This window comes from Abramis brama (genome assembly GCF_963993115.1).
Source record: "Abramis brama genome assembly, chromosome: 25".
Lineage (NCBI taxonomy): Eukaryota > Metazoa > Chordata > Actinopteri > Cypriniformes > Leuciscidae > Abramis > Abramis brama.
In genome coordinates this window covers 10,383,799-10,403,153 of record NC_139987.1, presented here as the reverse complement: position 1 = coordinate 10,403,153, position 19,355 = coordinate 10,383,799, and the positions used below count along the sequence as shown (strand labels likewise).

The following is a 19,355-nucleotide window of genomic DNA, read 5'->3' as shown; positions in this document are numbered from 1 at the left end:
TTTGACTTCAATAAACTGTAATGAATGTTCAAGTGTTTCTTTGAATCTACATTTAAATGAATATGTCGTCAAATATTTGCCAGTGGCTGAGGAAATTTGCATATGCAAAAACTGTCGAGGGTTGGGGTTTTTTAAATGCCTGTGACGATCTCTAGAGGGCGCATGATTCATTAAAAATACGACTGAAATGTCAGATTCGTGCGAATCGATTCGCTCGGACCGTTCGTGATTCACCAATACATTCGAATCATCGTTCACTAATTTTTCCATTAATTTATTTAACATGTAAGTCAGTAACATTGTTGAGTTCATAGCAAAAGGCTGACTTTAATTTTGCATGATTTTAAATGTTTTCATAAATATTTTCAAAAGTTTGAGTTCAAAATATTTTAGGAGCATATAGCATAGTATTCAGAAATAGGGTGAATTCAGGGTGATTTAGGACACTTTTTGCCATTGAGGTGATATTGAAAAAGTGTCCTAATCAACCTGAATTCCCCCCTTATAATCTGAGGACAGCTGGTTTTAAGTAAGTAAAGATAAATGATGAAAGTGTAATTTTGTATTAGGGATATTCTTGGGATTATCTATTAATTAATTAATTTTCAAAGCGAAAATGTTGCTATTTTAAAAACGAATGCCAAAGTCATCAGTCATTCACAATCTCCCTTTAGGCCGCTGTCATGTGATTCACAAAAGCTCTGCGAATCGGTTCTATCGAATCTGTAAAAAGAACCTGTTCAATCAAACGGCTCCGCGATTCGGACAGCACAGAAAGGACTGACGTGTTAATTGTCCGTGTATGTGCACTGCTGGCACTGGCTCGTCGTCAGTCAGAGCACTTTATCGCTGATCTGTAACGCGGTCAGCCTCTGCTGCTGGACATGTCAAATATATATGACCGACAACATCGCAAAATTCTGCTCCGGTGGCTGCTCTCAACAGCCGACAAGGCGACGGTTTAAACAGAAAAGGAAAGAATCCGAAGGTCTGTATTCAACTCCGCGCTGCAGACAAAAGACGGAGGATGCGCGATGTCGTGTTTGCGGAAATGTTCGTAAGCAAATATCACAGATGTGCCGCGCGACTGGGGGCGACTCAAGTGATGATCTGGTTTCACTTGGACTTTTCGATCCTTACTTCCGCGCTGGAAAAACTACGCTACATCTAGCTGTGTTTTAGAACATATGGTTGCTGGTTTCTAGTTGTTCTAAACTGTAGACCATCTTAGACTAGTAACAAACCTGGCATCTCTTATGCTGGTTTAAACTGTGGTATCTGCCATCCATCTTGGACCATTAATAAACCAGCTACCAGCTGTTCATATACCATCTTCAGGTAGTTAAACTGGAACATGGTAGATGGTTTCTAGCTGATCTAAGGTGGTGATTGCAACAAACCAGCTGCTAGCTGGTCATAATTCAGGTTGGTTTTTGGTCAACCAGCTTGTAATGACCATCATAGACCAGTTAAAATCAAGATACCATCTTAAACTGGATGTTTTAACCGTTTTAACTGTGGTTAATCAAGTAGTATTTTTGAACATGGTAGCTGGTTTCTAGTTGGTCCAAGCTGTAGACCATCTTAGGTCTACAGCTGGTTAAAATTGTGATATCTTGGACCACCAACAAACCAGCTCCCAGCTGCATGTATCATCTTAAGATGGTTAAACTGGTTTTTGACGCATTGTAGATGGTTTCTAGTTGATCCAAGGTGGTCATCAGTTGGTGATCAGCAACAATCCAGCTGCTATCTGGTGATACTTGGCTTGTAATTACCATCATAGACCAGTTAGAATCCAGAAACCATCTTAAACTTTATTTTTACTAACAGGTTTTTGTGTCGCATGCGTAATAAATATAATATAAATCCCCTTTTGAATAACACTAATGGTTTATTTTCGAATGATGTTGGGTTTATAATACTAACCAGCTGAAGTGTCACATTCCCCATCATATCTTCTCATTTCATGCTGGTGGGAGATTGTGATTAAGTTTATCTTTAATGTTCCTGCTTGGATTCTCAGAAATTTAATTCAATGCATCTACTGTATATGAATTCTTTGTTTCAGTTCAATGCAAAATTATCTTCCACTTTCTTCCAGGTTTTAGGGGAAGGTGTCTCCATATTCAATGACAAACCAAGACCAAAGATGAGGAAGAGTTTTGATAATGGCTTAATTGCTGAAGTTATTGTACGGCTGCTGCTTTTAGGTGTTTTTCTGTAAGTAGCCTACACTTTATTCTTGTATTACCAACCCCGACCCTTGACCTGAACTACTTCTGTGGGTTTGACGGATCTAACCGGTAACCTCTTTATTCAGAACCTGTTATGCCAGTCTTTTGTTCAGCTGTTCTCTGTTTTTGTTCTCTGTTTGCTTGTTTTGTGGAGATTTGGATTGTTCTCTCACTGTTATTATGTTCTTGTAGCGTGACTGAGGGGATTCCTCCCTTCAGCCGTGAGATCCAGCCTGAGGAACTCTGGCTCTATAAGTTCCACCCCGTCAAAAAGGACCGTGTTCCTACCCGCCTTATGTTTGTAAGTGCTTTCCACTCATATTCAGCCATGAAACTGCTTCTGAATATGCCATGCTGGTGTTTGATTAAAGGGATCTCATTATTTATCTGATTTAAACAGTCTATCGCCCTCTTCGCTCCATTGGTGGTTATTTCTTTGTTTACCTTCTTGAAACAAGGTGGAAAGGAAGATATGAAAGAGGCGTCTTTGGGTAAGGACTTAAGTGTGTGTTTTAGAAATATTTACATATATAAAATATATACAAGCAATCATGATTAAATACAATTCAAAATATAATAATTTTTTAATAACTTTTTAATTATACTTTTACACTGCCAAAGGATGCCAGAAAGAAAAAATAAATGCTGCGTTAATTACGTTAAATATTTCAAACGCATTAAACATTAAAGCTCCAATATGTAAAAGATTTTGACCACAAGAGGGCACAGTTTCCAACAATAACAAAGGCGAAGCTTGATGACGCTATGAAGGAGGTGACGATGGGAGATGTCGTTTTTAATGCGTTTTCACCATCTAGCGATGTATCTAAATGGAATTAATGAATCATGATCACGGATGAGGTAATTTATTCGTTTTTGTATTACCTGTATGTCTGATCGTATTATTTTATGTCATCATAATTAATGAACTGCAAGGAACGTGAAATGTTATGCTATATTATCCCGTTACAACTTGCAGCTATTTGTCATTAATTCATATCTATTAAAATCATCTTTACTGTAACTATTACGTTACTTGTACAATAAAAAAAATTATTTGCTTACCTGTCTATCAATACACTCGCGAGAGCAGAGTCTCTGTCAAGTCCAAGATTGTCGTGCAGCTCTCTCCATCTCGAAAACGCCTGGACGATATTTATCCGGGTTTTATTCCTCCATTTGTCACACAGTCTGCGTGTATCCGAATATGGACGCTTTCTTTTTGTTGGCACTTCAATACTCGCCAAAGAGTAATCGTGATCCATAACAGCTATAACCATACAGTCTATGGCAATAACGCTATGACCACCACTTCCGCATTTGACCATGTGATATTCCGGTGTGGTGGAATATCACATATGGTCCACACCGGAAAAAAAGGATAGTGCGGACATTGCGTCACTGAGAGGCGACATTTCTTTTCCGGGACAGACAGTTATTTAAAATCGGAATTTCTCTGAAATAAAAAATCTTTGGAGACTTTTGAGATATTGTAAGTACACAACTGGAGGAAATATATCACACTGTGCAAGTTATTTTCGGAAATTTTATTACAAAATTGTTACATATTGGAGCTTTAAGTTTTCAGTTAATAATTCATTTCAGTGTGTGTTTAGCAGTGTTTTTTGGTGTGCATGAATTTATGAATTATGTGGACTCATCATTCGGTTATTATTTATATGGACTCATCATTCAGGATATATGTAAAGGATAATGCACATCCAGCTGGTTGTTATCGCTGAATAAACCTGGAAGTCGGGGTCCTAATCACTCTGTCAGGGTTTATTCTGTGATAACAACCGGCTGGATGTGCATTATCCCGCTTATTACACGGCTACTTGTCACGTAAATTTCGACACAAAATTTCGTTTGTATGAAACGAGAGCAAGTCCGCGATACTGGATGGCATAATATCTGTACTCAAAATATTGATTTTTAATATTTTATTAGCTCACCAAACGCTAAACTTCTATGAAGAAAAAAACATTCCTAACAAAAGTGTTATATCGCTGACTTCAGTGACCCGGATGAGTCTGTGTTATCTGTTTTCAGCGGTTGTTATCGGGGGATAACATACAGTTGGATGGCACGATTGACCAATCAGAATCGAGTGTAATAAATAAATTTATTTTAATAATTATATTAAATTATTTATATATATATATATATATATATATATATATATATATAATTTTTTTTTTTTTTTTTACACACACATACAGTATACATATATAATGTATATGTGTGTGTTGAAAAATCTATTATATATAATATATATGTGTGTGTGTTATGTTGTTGAGTTCATATATAATATATTATAGAATAGTTGAATGTCTCCCAGTAATGTTTGTTTATAGTGAAATCTATCAAAAGTATCAAATGATGATCTGATAATCTTTTGTGTTATTGCCGGCTATTGGAAGTCTCTGTATGTCTTTTGTATGACAGCTGTGACTCTGACCCTGGTGTTGAATGGAGTTTTCACTAATGCAGTCAAGCTCGCCGTGGGAAGGTGAGTGAGTGAGTGACCAATCTTAGCACAATGTTAACTTTGCACCAAACTGTGTTAATGTCCATATGAAAATTTCCAATTTTCAAAATGTATTCATCTCAATCCATTTAACATAACTTTGTTTTGTAAATAATTTCAGATAAATGTGGTGTTTAATTTTTAATTAATTTTTTTTTACATATTAAATTATATTAAGATCTCTCATTGACTTTCAGCTAAAATAAAGCATTTGTGGAAAGACTAGTAGAGAGGACTATATACTCTCAGGCATAATTAAACTTAATGTCTCCCTCCATACCAGGCCACGACCTGATTTCTTCTACCGCTGTTTTCCGGATGGCCAAATGAACCCAGAGCTTCACTGTAGCGGTGACCCGGATGTAGTAATGGAAGGCAGGAAGAGCTTTCCAAGCGGACACTCTTCCTGTAAGAGCAGCTGCTGTGTTTATTCAGTGGCATTTTTTTAAAGTCAACCTGAAACACGGTTCATGACACATTTTATTTCTGTTGATTGCTTCATTGCTTGATTTCTTCAGAGGGAATTTTGGTACATTTCATAAAAGATTACAATGAGCAACATTTGTTTTGTTTGGAGTAAAGGGCATCACTGAATCATGCACAATAAAACCAGGAAGATGTATTAAAAGAAAGTCAGTCAATGGGGACAATTTTGATTTCATGTTGACTTTAAACTTATTTTACATTCCAAATACACTCAAAAATCTATAGAAATTTAAGTAAAATAAATTTATAATATAGTATAAATAAATCTTATTATATACTACTGTTCAAAAGTTTGTGGTCAATAAGATTTTTTTTACGTTTTTGAAAGAAGTCTCTTACTCTTACCAAGGCTGCATAAATATTATTACAATTTAAGAGTACGTTTACACAACAACAATGTACGAAAACATGGAAACGATTTTCCTTTGCATCTTCCGTGTACAGACGGCAACGTTGTCAAAATGATCCCCATTCACACGGATCCGCGAAAACGAAAAAAAAAAAAAAACTATTATTCATGCCTGGCCAGTAGATGGCGATGTCACTTTGTAAAGAAACACAACGCACCTATAGACTGAACACATAATACGCATGCGCATGACATCACCTTTTCACAAATTTGTTGACAATAACGGTATAATTTTCATAAACTTGCACTTTGAAACACGTTTTTAAAAGTTTCTGTTTTCAGGCGCCCAAAGCGCCGTTGTCGTGTAAATGAACGGCTAAAATGTTTTCAGGTTTTCCTTCCGGTGTCACGTAAATGCCCCCTAAAATAGCTGTTGTCTATTTTAATATATTTAAATATGTAATTTATTCCTGGGATGGCAAAGTTGAAATTATTTGAAGAAGTGAAAGGTTAAGGGAACATATTTGAAATATAAATTGTTTGTAAAAAATCTTAATTCACTTTTGATCCATTTACACATTCCTTACTGTATAAAAGATAGTTTAAAAAAAATCTTACTGATCTTTATTTATATATATATATATATATATATATATATATATATATATATATATATATATATATATATATATAATTAGGCGCGTAGTGTTTTTTTTTTTACAAAGTGACATCGCCATCTACTGGCCTGGCATGAATACATTTTTGTTTGTTTTTTCGTTTTCGCGGATCCTATATGTGTATATATATATGTATGTATGTATGTGTGTAACACAAAATAATAAAATATGACTTCATATTCTCTGAACATTCAGCCACTTACCTTCTATCTCTTTTTGTTGTTATAGTTGCGTTTGCTGGTCTGGGCTTCACTGCCCTGTACGTGGCTGGGAAGCTGCACTGTTTTAGCCCAGCAGGCCGAGGTAAAGCCTGGAGGTTGTGTGCCTTCCTCACCCCCCTCCTTTTCGCCATCATGATCGCCCTCTCCAGAACATGTGACTACAAACATCACTGGCAAGGTGAGAATTACATGCCATCATCATCACTGCTCTAGTGACATGTACGGTTTCAAGGCAATGACACGGTCTCCCGTTCACTTCCAGATGTGTTGGTGGGATCTCTCCTCGGTTTGGCCTTCTCGTACTTGTGTTACCGACAGCATTACCCAGCTCTCAACGACTCGAACTGCCACAGACCCCTCCGAATGAGAGAGGCAGCGGTTCTTGCACAGGAACGCAAGTCGGCCAACCCAGGCTACCTCTTACCTTTGTAGGAACTCAAATTATGTTACACCTTAACCTGACCAACAACCATATTCTGTGTGAAAGTTTACCAAGCCAGTCGCTGCGATTATGTATATTTTTTTTTTGTATGTGTGCCGTCTGTCAACCAGCGAGTACATTGCCTTCCTATACTGTTTTAGACATTCACGATGAATGTTTTTGTGTATTGTAGAGCTGTCTTTTTGAAAATGTCTTTAACAATTTGTAACTTATCAAGCTCTTTGAAAATTTATATGTGAACTATCTTGGTGAAAGAACTTTATGTATGTTAAAACAGCTTCTAGGTAAATTTTACAACGTGGCAGACATATTTATAGAGATCTCCAGCAGAGACTGTATGCATACGGGAAATCCCCTGATATCTTTGTCAATAAAGTTTGTGATGATTTCTAATGTATCAGCTGGAATTTGAGCAGATCATTCAACATTTCAGTGTCTGTCAACACTAGAAGATGACTTGCAGTGAGGAGACCTTTGCTCTGTATTATCTGTTATCTGATACAGTATGGAACATCACTCTGGGAATCTTCTGGAAGTGAGTCTATAATGTTTTGTTTTATTTCCTGAGAACTATTAGATTTGTTTGATAAACTGTGACCTTCACTATGAGGTCCCAGCATCTGTGGTCCATACCGAAGAACCAAGCAAGAACTAGAGGTCATTCTAGTCAACCAACAATCATACACATAATGTCAGATTTCTAAAGCTATTTTTAACTAACTAATTTTATATTATATATAACATTTCACAATTATGGTATTAATTGGTAATATGGTAATAATTAATATTATTGCAAAATGACAAATTATTTTAAGCTGTGTACAGTCACATTTTTTTTAACAGTCAAATTACAAACCTGAATAGAAAATAAAACCACTTCAAACTAAATGTATATATGAAGAGTTCAGATGCAAAAGCCTCTAAGTGCCATCTGAAATTTTCTTCTAGAATGATCATTTTTATAAAGCTTGTAGGCCTATATTTAAGTAATTTCACTCAAATGACAATTAATAGGTAATTTGCATTGCCATTTAAGTGAAATTATTTAACTTAAATATACGAGCTTGATAAAAATGATCATTCTAGAAGAAAATTTCAGATGGCACTTTTGCATCTGAACTCTTCATATGACTATAATATAACCAAATGTAATATATAAGTTTATATATCTAAACTTTTTAGAAGCTTCAAGATTTCGGTTTGCATTTTTGGTCACTATTTAATCAGTACTCTTACATTTGTGTTTTTTATGACCATGATTCTAAACTTTATAAAACTAATAATGAAAGCCACTGACTTCCATATTGTAGGGAAAAAATACTCTGGAAGTCAATGGCTTCCGTCAACTGTTATCAACATTCTTTAAAATATCTTATTTTGTGTTCAACAGAAGAAAGAAACTCATACAGGTTCGGAACAACTTGAGGGGGAGTAAATGATAGAATTTTCAAATTAGGGTAAACTGTCACTTTAAATGTCTTGTCAAACAGTTGTTTAAATATTTAAAGAAACAGTTCGTTTAAAATAGAAGTCCATTCTCCAATGTGGTCTTTCTAAATATAAACTCTAAAAGGACACATATCTTATGCAAGACACTGACAACTAAAGAATATTAATGCATCATTTGTTATTCTGAGATCATTATGCATGTGATTATGAGCACCATCATTTCAGATTCATTGCCTCATAATAACCCATCTCACCATGGTGAAATGCAGTTGCTGCTGTTGTTGATTGATTGTTTCAAAATTCCCCCTATCAATCGACCTTTAGACTCAGAATACTTATAAGGTTTCAGCTCCTGGTAGATGCATTTACTTCGGACTTGACCACCATAGTGAATTACAGTGTGTGAGGTTTGCTCTCTCTGTCAGAAGTCAGTTTTGTCCTAAGCGGGCATCCTTACGAGCAGCCGGTGAGTAGATTGCGATGCATTATTATGTTTTTCGCTCTTATTTGCCTTCATTTGTTGTATCAGATGATAAACGTTCGTAATACTTACGACCAGTAAGTAGTCAGTCCTGACATCGTGTTTTAAAGATTTCCAAACAGGCTTATTAGGTGTCATTAAATCAGTTGTCCTTGTGATACAGTTTGTCTTTTTTATGCATTTTTTTTTTTTTCATATATCGAATCGTCATATATGCATACCATAGAGATGCATACATACTAGTATTGTATACTTAAGTTGGCACGGTCATATAAAATGCATTTTGTTTTTGTTTCATTGTCGGTCACTCATTTAAATGTCGTGCCCTACTTTTGCAGTACAATTGCAAACGCAAACGCGCTCCGCAATGTCCGTATGACAAAAACACTTTAGTTTGGTTATTTTGTATCGTCCACAACACATTGCCTGTGAACCAACTGATAATGCAACTATTAGTCATTTGTTTTGTTGCCGTCATCCAATATTACGTAAGTGCTGCCGGGGCACCATATGATGACGTAACCGCTCTCCTTGATGTTTGAGTTTAATGTCAAAAGTGATTTAAAGCATTGAAATAGCCAAAAAAGTGTTAATAACAAAATGAAGGAAGTTTCTTACAAAAATGTATCCTGCTAAGCATGTTTTGGAAAGATTTAAGCTTATTTCATAGCTACCTGTGAATGTTGTGCACTAGAAAAAGAAACTATTTTGCATCTGTTTTTTTTTCCACTGTATTTACTCAAGATTATTTTGGAAAGATTTAGAAACCTTTATTAATAGAAAACTGAAGTGTATGATAGACATTTGTGTATTTAGTGTGCTTTTCTATACTCAGAATGACCATTTGGAATGTAAAGAACAACATATTATACAGTTATTTATTTTATTAGGAAAATACCATATACATAAAAAGAAGTGGGCTCAATGCAAACCAATTTTTTCACATTTTAAAAATTACTAAATTATATTAAAATCTTTTGGAACTAAACTAAAAACAAAAAAGCGAAAAATGCTTTTAAAGCACTGGATTGTATGAAGTTTTTTTTTTTTTTTTTTTAACATATTCTATGTTATTATCATTTGTTTTTTTTTTGTTTTTTTTTTATTTCCTGGCAGCTAATGTTAATGTGAATAATTAATAAATAAATAAATAAAGCTCATTTAATATAAAAAAAAGTCAAAAGTCATATTGTGCTTTCCAATTTTCTGTGATTTTGCTTTTCATTTCTTTTTGCATATGGACAATATTTTATGTTATTTTCTTCTGTTGTTATTATATTAACAACATTTTATGTTGCTATTTATTTTTTAAATGACGTTAAAAAGTTGTCCAAATATATCGTGGAGCTATAAAACCAAAATGTCTTGGTGGTAGAACTGGCCGGACATTTAAATACAGAAAAGTCTTATAAAGCCCTGAAAAGAAATGTAATAATTCTTTAAAATCTCAGTGAAGCAATATGAAGTATAGTAAAATATAGAAATTTTTTATGTCAATCAACATTTATTCATTTAGCAGATGATTTTATATATTATGACTGATATATATATAGGAGCAAATGTCCCCACAAAGATAGTAAAATGAGAAATATTTTGCCATTTTGAAAAGTGTTGTTTTTTGAAAATGTAAAAATGCAGAAGGTTTTGTGTGATGTGTGATTTTGTGTTTATGGTAGGGTTAGTGTAAGATAGAATATACAGTTTGCACAGTATAAAAATCATAACGTCAATGGAGAATCTATGTAAAGCTATAAAAAAAAGTTTGAGTGTGTTTGTGTGTGTGTGTACACAAATGAGATCGCAGAGACCATTAGCGTATTACTAAAACACATGGCAACATTATATTTGCAGTCCGCTGGTCTTGGTGTGGCGTCTCTGCTCTTCTCAGCATGAACATTTCTGAGCCGTATGAACCCGTCCAGTACCACTGGTTCTTCAACAAGCAGGCGGACTCCAAGGACACCTGGCAACCCTTCAGCAGAGAAGACTCACAGCAACTGGAGGATGCTCACAGTCGAGGTCTTCCATTGTCTCCTTCTGGATACCAACTGCTGAAAGTATAGTTAGTTTATTAGCACAAGTACATATGTGTGTTTCGAATGATAACCACGAGATCTGGTTTGTTTGCAGTGGGGAAAAGTGAAAAGGATGAAGTGGTAGTGGCTACAGAAGGAAGACGGTATGACGTCAGGCTATGTGAAAGAAAGCGTTACTCCGTGTATTGGGAACAGAAGCCCACCGAGGTCAGACGATGCTCCTGGTTCCACAAAGGCAGCAAAGAAGTGAGCTACACTCCCTACAGCGAGGAACTCAGTGATTTCCTAGAGGTGAGATGCACAGATTTTCTTGAATAAATTAAATTTGTATGTTTTTTTAATACTTAATACTTTTTCTTTATTCAAAAACAGGACGCCTATATGATTGCAGTTACGCTGGACGAATGGAAGAGGAATTTGGAGCTCCCAACTGGGGAAACTGTGATCCTTCACAATCCAAAGGTATTATTTAAATGTAAAGCCCATGGAAAATGGACACTTTTCTGTGTTTTCTGGGGTACTGTGTCAACACTTTTCAAGTTACATTTTGTCTCTCTCACTGCTTTACCTCAGCTTATGACACAGTATCCCAGTGGTTGCAAGGACTTTCCCCCTTCCCCATCTGAACGAACTCAACCCGTAACTCTAAAGAGAGGAGTTGAGAATATTCCAGTAGAGATACCAGAGGGTAAGTGCAGCTCCCTAAAACTCTGTTTAAAATATTAGGGTGTTACTAGTTACTAGTTAAATGTTTCTGACACAAATGCACTTCCAACTGGATAAAATACCTAATTTTGGCCAAATTCTAAAGCAGAAATACTCATCGCCTTAATGTAGACAGTCCCAGAATGCATTGTGGTAAGCTCATCCAGTATGTGGCTAGTATGTAGAGAGAACAAATATTCTGATTTCATTCAATACTGAAAAGATAAATAAAAAGTTCAATAACTGAAAATTGACAATTTTGCCCGATATTAGTGTGCTGTGTTTTGTTTTGATTATTTTTTACTTTTAAAGTCACATTGTAAAAAGAAATTCTGGAATGTTGGACACTTCATGAACTCAACTGTCGCTGCTTTCCTTATGTAGAGGAAAGAGAGGGGCTATTTGACTTTGATGGTCAATGACAATTTAACCTTAAAATGTATACACTAGAGTCGACGGTAGAGTACGTATTGCATATGTGCATTGTGTGTCATTTTGTCATCCTTCTAACATCAAACTCTGGAGTATTTCACATAATATTTGTGTGAGCTGTGTAGTTTTATGTGTATTAAAGTATCACACTGTTAGCATAGGAACATGCTAACATCAAACTCTGCACTCAATATTTGTGTAGCCTTAGTTATGTATTGTTATGCGTATTAACGTATCACACTGTTAGCATAGGACTATGATAACATCGAACTCTATTGGACTATTTCACCTAATATTTCTGTAAACTGTGTAGTTTTATGCGTGTTAAAAGGTGCGTTCACACCATGTCAGAATTACCGTAATTACGAGTTTCTGACCTCGTTCAGCTACGAAAATAAACCATGGTTTTATTTTATCCGAGTCCGAGAACAGAACATTGCGTGTTGTCATCTCGAAATTATGGATATTACGACATGGCGTGAACGCTGCACAAGTATCACATTGTTAGCTTAGCAACATGCTAACATCAAACTCATTTCATTTGAGTCTCTCCTGTTCACTTTAATTAGGATGCTGCCTTAGATTTTTGAACGGTTAAAGCTCAAGCATGGCTTAGGGTTAGTGGTTTGTAATGTTTGTTAGCTAACAGTATCAGTCTTTTGATATATTTTCTTGCTGTGTTTCTGTAGGAGAACCAGAGATAGTAGACCACCTGGTGTTCATGGTTCACGGTATCGGTCCGGCCTGTGACATACGTCTCCGTGGCATTGTCCAGTGTGGTGAGCCTTTATCATCTAAAACTAAAACTGAACACTTCTTCCCAATATGTTGGATTGTTTAGCAACTATCGAGCAGTTCACAAGCCACGTTTATAGCACTCAACGCTCCATATTATTGTACCTTTTTTTTTTTTTATCATTCTGACATGTTTTTCCCCATTCCCTGCTGCAGTTAATGAATTTCGAAACGCCTCCAACGGCCTCTTAAACAGCCACTTCAGGCAGAGTGAGGACTTGTGCATCATTGGAAGGGTTGAGTATCTTCCAGTCAACTGGCACAAAGTCTTACATGGAGAAACTACAGGAGTTGACAAGTAAGACGTTTGACTCTCTCTCTCTCTCTCTCTCTCTCTCTCTCTCTCTCTCTCTCTCTTTCTCTCTCTCTCTCTCTCTCTCTCTCTCTCGTGTGTGTGTGTGTGTGTGTGTGTGGAGAAAACCCACATACATCTTTTACTGTTTTATTTCTATTTTAAATAGAGACATTGAGAGAATCACACTGCCTAGCATTAGCCGTCTGCGTCAGTTCAGCAACGACACCGTGCTGGACCTTTTCTTCTACAATAGTGCCACATACTGCCAGACGATCGTGGATACAGTGGCCTCTGAGATCAACCGTCTCCACAGCCTCTTCCTTCAGAGGAATCCACACTTCACAGGACACGTTTCCTTGGTTGGACACAGCCTCGGTGCGTAACTGTGCATTTCAGAACAGAATTGCTGTTTTGGTTTGGTGACATAATAATAACCAATACTTACGGACAGTACAATGTTTCATGTTTAAAGTTTTTTCAATAATTTGTATTGTTTTATACAGGCTCATTGATCCTGTTTGATCTCCTGACCAATCAAGAGACAAGTGCAGATTCCACAGCTAATGAGGTTTGCACCAGTGTTGCTATTGTTAACTGAAACTAATTGAAATAAAGCTTAAATATAATATAAATATTACATTAAAAAAAAATGAGAAATGTTCCCTTGCCAACTCACTGAAATAAAATCCTGAATTAAATACCAAAATTATTAAACTTAAACTGTTTATAAATAATAGTATATAAATAATGTTAAAATAACACTGGTTTGTCATAATATTAGTGCTGTCAAAACGATTAATCATCATTAATCGCATCTAACAAAAGTTTGTACATACACACACACACACACAAATACACACACACACACACACAGACACATATATATATATATATATATATATATATATATATATAAAACATATATATATATGTGTGTGTGTGTGTGTGTATATGCACACACATTACAAATTTACAAACTTGTTTTATTCACGATTAATCACATGTTAGATGCGATTAATTGCAATTAATCTATTAAATCTTTGTCGTCATATATAATAAAATGATTTAGAAATAAACATTAATGTTTCAATTTGAATGCTTATTGCCTACTGTAAACATTGTCTACAGTTTTAGAAACATAACTTCCAGGTTTCTGGACATTAATGGTGAATTTTAACATGTGGCTAATAAAAAGTAACTACTTATTATTGTTAGATAAGATGATATATTTTTCTGTAAATAAATGTTAGATTAATCCAGCATGTCTCTGCATTACTTTTTGACTAATAAAAAAATAAAAAAATTATTTCCTAAAAAAAAAATATTATATATATACAGTGAGGAAAATAAGTATTTGAACACCCTGCTATTTTGCAAGTTCTCCCACTTGGAAATCATGGAGGGGTCTGAAATTGTCATAGTAGGTGCATGTCCACTGTGAGAGACTGAGACATAATCTAAAAAAAAAAATCCAGAAATCACAATATATTATTTTTTAACTATTTATTTGTATGATACAGCTGCAAATAAGTATTTGAACACCTGTCTATCAGCTAGAATTCTGACCCTCAAAGACCTGTTAGTCTGCCTTTAAAATGTCCACCTCCACTCCATTTATTATCCTAAATTAGATGCACCTGTTTGAGGTCGTTAGCTGCATAAAGACACCTGTCCACCCCATACAATCAGTAAGAATCCAACTACTAACATGGACACTAAAGACACTAGAGACAAAATTGTACACCTCCACAAGGCTGGAAAGGGCTACGGGGAAATTGCCAAGCAGCTTGGTGAAAAAAGGTCCACTGTTGGAGCAATCATTAGAAAATGGAAGAAGCTAAACATGACTGTCAATCTCCCTCGGACTGGGGCTCCATGCAAGATCTCACCTTGTGGGGTCTCAATGATCCTAAGAAAGGTGAGAAATCAGCCCAGAACTACACGGGAGGAGCTGGTCAATGACCTGAAAAGAGCTGGGACCACCGTTTCCAAGGTTACTGTTGGTAATACACTAAGACGTCATGGTTTGAAATCATGCATGGCACGGAAGGTTCCCCTGCTTAAACCAGCACATGTCAAGGCCCGTCTTAAGTTTGCCAATGACCATTTGGATGATCCAGAGGAGTCATGGGAGAAAGTCATGTGGTCAGATGAGACCAAAATAGAACTTTTTGGTCATAATTCCACTAAACGTGTTTGGAGGAAGAAGAATGATGAGTACCATCCCAAGAACACCATCCCTACTGTGAAGCATGGGGGTGGTAGCATCATGCTTTGGGGGTGTTTTTCTGCACATGGGACAGGGCGACTGCACTGTATTAAGGAGAGGATGACCGGGGCCATGTATTGCGAGATTTTGGGGAACAACCTCCTTCCCTCAGTTAGAGCATTGAAGATGGGTCGTGGCTGGGTCTTCCAACATGACAATGACCCGAAGCACATAGCCAGGATAACCAAGGAGTGGCTCTGTAAGAAGCATATCAAGGTTCTGGCGTGGCCTAGCCTAAACCCAATAGAGAATCTTTGGAGGGAGCTCAAACTCCGTGTTTCTCAGCGACAGCCCAGAAACCTGACTGATCTAGAGAAGATCTGTGTGGAGGAGTGGGCCAAAATCCCTCCTGCAGTGTGTGCAAACCTGGTGAAAAACTACAGGAAACGTTTGACCTCTGTAATTGCAAACAAAGGCTACTGTACCAAATATTAACATTGATTTTCTCAGGTGTTCAAATACTTATTTGCAGCTGTATCATACAAATAAATAGTTAAAAAATCATACATTGTGATTTCTGGATATTTTTTTTTAGATTATGTCTCTCACAGTGGACATGCACCTACGATGACAATTTCAGACCCCTCCATGATTTCTAAGTGGGAGAACTTGCAAAATAGCAGGGTGTTCAAATACTTATTTTCCTCACTGTATATATATTAATATATATTAATTAATTATATTAATAATTATTAATTATATATATATATTAATTAATTATTACGCACTATGTAAATTATTTGCTTTGAAACATGTATTGTGAAAGGTACAAAATATACAACAACAAAATCAAACCATTATTTTGTTCCTCAAAATGTACTGTTGCTGCTGCATCATCTAAATCTTTCCGCTTTTGCACATTACTATGCATTTTTTTTAATAGAGCAGAGTATCCTATTGCTTTTATAGATTTCAAAGAATATAAGTGATCAATTGAAGAATGTCTGTGTGGTCTGCACAGCTCCAGGAGGACCCTCATGTTGACAAGGGCTGCAGTTCCTATGAGAGTCTGGAGGAGGCGCTGAAGAGCCATGGCTTGGAAGAGCACCTCAATGTACTGCAGAGAGAACAAGTGGATATGGAGTCTTTGGTCAGTTTTCTGTCCTGAAACACATATCACACATCTTAAAAACACAACACTCCAATTCTTCATTTCACCTTTCCTTATTCCAATTAAACCGTTTCAGACGCTCTGCTCAGAGAAGGACCTGAAAGATATCGGACTACCCCTTGGTCCTCGCAAGAAATTGATGGACTGTGTCAAGAAATGGAAGGTAATTCCTGAAATTCCTTCTAGCCTTGTTGACTCATGATAGAAGTGGAAAGGTTTGCAATGTAGCTTAATTGTGTGAAGCTTCCTCTCCACACCCAGCAATGGAAGGGAAGACCGATAAGAGTCCATTGTTTTAGATCGGAATGTTTGTTTTAATGTAATTTATAGTCATTTCTTCTTGAATATCCAACAGAACTCCAGAATCGGAAGTGGACACGCAGCCCAAAATAAGACAAACTCCTCAAGTCTAGGGATGAGAAATGCTCATGAACATCAAACCCCCACCACTAGTGCATTTGATTATCAGCATTTTAATGTTGGCATTGGACAAGTAAGTGTTTGTATTTTTTTTTTTTTTTTTTTGAAATATAAAAAAAAAACTGGCTTTTATTTGAATGTATTTTATGTATTACTTTATTCCTGTGATCAAAGCTGAATTTTCATCATCATCACTCCAGTCTTCAGTGTCACATAATCCTTCAGAAACCAATCGAATATGCTGTATATAATATACAACTATTTATTTGCAAATTTTTCTGTATGTACCTCCAAGTTAAGGCTGTTGTAGTCTCTTGAATCTCCATTAGTATGAGTAGAAACAAGAATTCAAATGATTTCACTGTTTAAGTTACAGCTGCCAAATAACTTGTTCTTTATTCTGCAGGTATCCATTGACTATCCTCAGTTAGCCTTTCATCCTCAGGCTTTCTTTGCTGTTGGTTCACCCATAGGAATGTTTTTAACTGTTAGAGGTCTGAAGAGGATTGATCCTAACTACAGCTTCCCTACCTGCAAAAGTTTCTACAACGTCTTCCATCCAGTAAGACACGCTCCAAAACACTGACTGAGAACCATACATCTTCCTTAGAGCCATGTTCTTAAACCTTGAATGTAATCTGTGCAGTTTGATCCAGTGGCGTATCGGATCGAGCCCATGCTTGTGCCTCAAGACGTGGACTTGCCACCAATGTTGATACCCCATCATAAAGGCAGAAAGAGGATGCACCTCGGTATTTCACATCACTTTATGAAACAAAATCCATAGTTTTTATATAAAAAAATGTCTCTGAGGCTAACGAAATGTCTTTGATGCCTACAGAACTCAAAGAAGGGTTGACTCGAGTCAGTTCTGATTTACTGGGATCCCTACGAATGGTTTGGCAGAGCATTTCTCAGGTCCCATCGCCAGCGCTCGCAGAGGGTGGACTCAGTTCCATGACCCCTACTGATGAAGCAGAAGGTATCGAAATACACTTTTACTATTCAAATATTTATAAAAATCCACTTCAGATTTTGAATGTCCCATCTCACATTTGAATATGTGTGGTGCAGTATCACCAATGGAGCACGAGCAGAGAAACTTCAAGGTGGGAATGTTGAATCGTGGGCGACGTATTGACTTTGTTCTTCAGGAGACACCAATTGAAAGTTTCAATGAGTACCTGTTTGCTATACAGAGCCATCTGTGCTACTGGTAAGAGAAAATCTTTCATGATACCTATGTATATATCATTCATGTGTATGTGCTCCAAAATAAATAGTTCTCCCTGTTTTGTTTGCAGGGAGTCAGAAGATACTGCTCTGTTGATGCTGAAAGAGATTTATGGAAAAATTCCAGTTTGATGTGCTCCTTTATAAATGTTATATACCTTTTGTATAGTAATGACAAGTTTTAATGCCAGTCCAGTCCACAGTGAGTCGATTCTCTCCACACGTTAACCAGCCAATGAACTACCTAAAAAAATAAGGTTACACTTTATTTTAAGGTGTCATTGTTATTCAAATATATTTAAGTACTGAGTAATATTAAGCAACTACATGTACTTACTATAGGGTTAGGATAGGATTAGGATTTGGTTGAGGGTTAATTGCATGTAATTATGCATAATTTGCTGTTACTACTATGGTAAGTACATGTAACATATGTAACAAGGACAATGTAAAATAAAATGTTACCAAAAATAATAATCAAGAATTTAAATTTGGAGTCCCAATTGAACTGTTGCCAGGTATTAGGATATTGTTGCAGTATTCTCAAGGCAGGCTTTGAGACATTTGATCCACACAATACCCTTTTGTGCACTAATGTGCTTTGTAAAGAAACTGTTATCTAATGTATTATGTAGCTTGGGTCAGTGTTTTCTAATTGCTGATTAATTCATATTGTGTATTCATAATGTTATATTATTATTATTATTATTATTATTATTATTAAATTCCTTACCCAAAATCTTTTTTGTGATGCCTGTAAATGTCTCAGATTCGATTCATTTGTTATACATTCTTCAGATACCAGCACTGTGTCTTTAAGGCAGAATTCAGATCATAACCACCGGGAAGTTCGTTCATTTCCCATTTATCCGTCTGGAATAGTGCGCCACACATTACAAAACATCCTCTTTCCATACAGAGTCATGAACTGCCCTCCCATCCACCGCCAAGAGGTCCACACACAGCCAATGAACACAACGGCATTACTGCCGTGCCGTCCGGATTTACGAGTCCGTCTCTTTAAATGTAGAAGTTCCGCTACTTGAGAATATTCAAGCTATTTATTAAGAAGACTTGAAAAACGAAGTTTGCATGAAGATGCCCAGCCTGTGAAAAAACATCATAAAAGGTGAGGAAACGCCACAAGAATGTTACAGAATTGTGTCATTTCTTTTCTTATCTGGAGG

At 36.2% G+C, this 19,355-nt stretch overlaps 2 protein-coding genes across 4 annotated transcripts; both read left to right on the top strand.

Moving 5' to 3' along the window:
* Window positions 1-742: 742 nt before the first annotated feature.
* On the top strand, window positions 743-7,339 carry plpp5 (phospholipid phosphatase 5). 3 transcript variants are annotated; one of them, XM_084104142.1, is made up of 8 exons: window positions 743-988; window positions 2,105-2,223; window positions 2,430-2,538; window positions 2,638-2,728; window positions 4,686-4,749; window positions 5,051-5,175; window positions 6,508-6,678; window positions 6,763-7,339. In XM_084104142.1, the coding sequence occupies exons 2-8, from the start codon at window positions 2,153-2,155 to the stop codon at window positions 6,930-6,932; spliced, it is 801 nt and encodes a 266-aa protein (XP_083960268.1). In that variant the 5' UTR covers window positions 743-988; window positions 2,105-2,152; the 3' UTR covers window positions 6,933-7,339. The 3 variants fall into 3 exon arrangements, with proteins under 3 accessions (XP_083960268.1, XP_083960269.1, XP_083960267.1); XM_084104143.1 differs by having other exon boundaries at window positions 771-1,338; XM_084104141.1 differs by lacking the exon at window positions 743-988 and having other exon boundaries at window positions 2,188-2,538.
* Window positions 7,340-8,710: 1,371 nt separating this feature from the next.
* Window positions 8,711-18,901, top strand: ddhd2 (DDHD domain containing 2). Its single transcript, XM_084104849.1, has 17 exons — window positions 8,711-8,857; window positions 10,724-10,891; window positions 11,003-11,199; window positions 11,281-11,370; window positions 11,482-11,596; window positions 12,735-12,824; window positions 12,997-13,138; window positions 13,302-13,510; window positions 13,639-13,703; window positions 16,366-16,494; window positions 16,592-16,678; window positions 16,871-17,008; window positions 17,342-17,497; window positions 17,582-17,687; window positions 17,777-17,917; window positions 18,010-18,151; window positions 18,240-18,901. The coding sequence occupies exons 2-17, from the start codon at window positions 10,762-10,764 to the stop codon at window positions 18,298-18,300; spliced, it is 1,998 nt and encodes a 665-aa protein (XP_083960975.1). The 5' UTR covers window positions 8,711-8,857; window positions 10,724-10,761; the 3' UTR covers window positions 18,301-18,901.
* The last annotated feature ends 454 nt before the right edge of the window (window positions 18,902-19,355 follow it).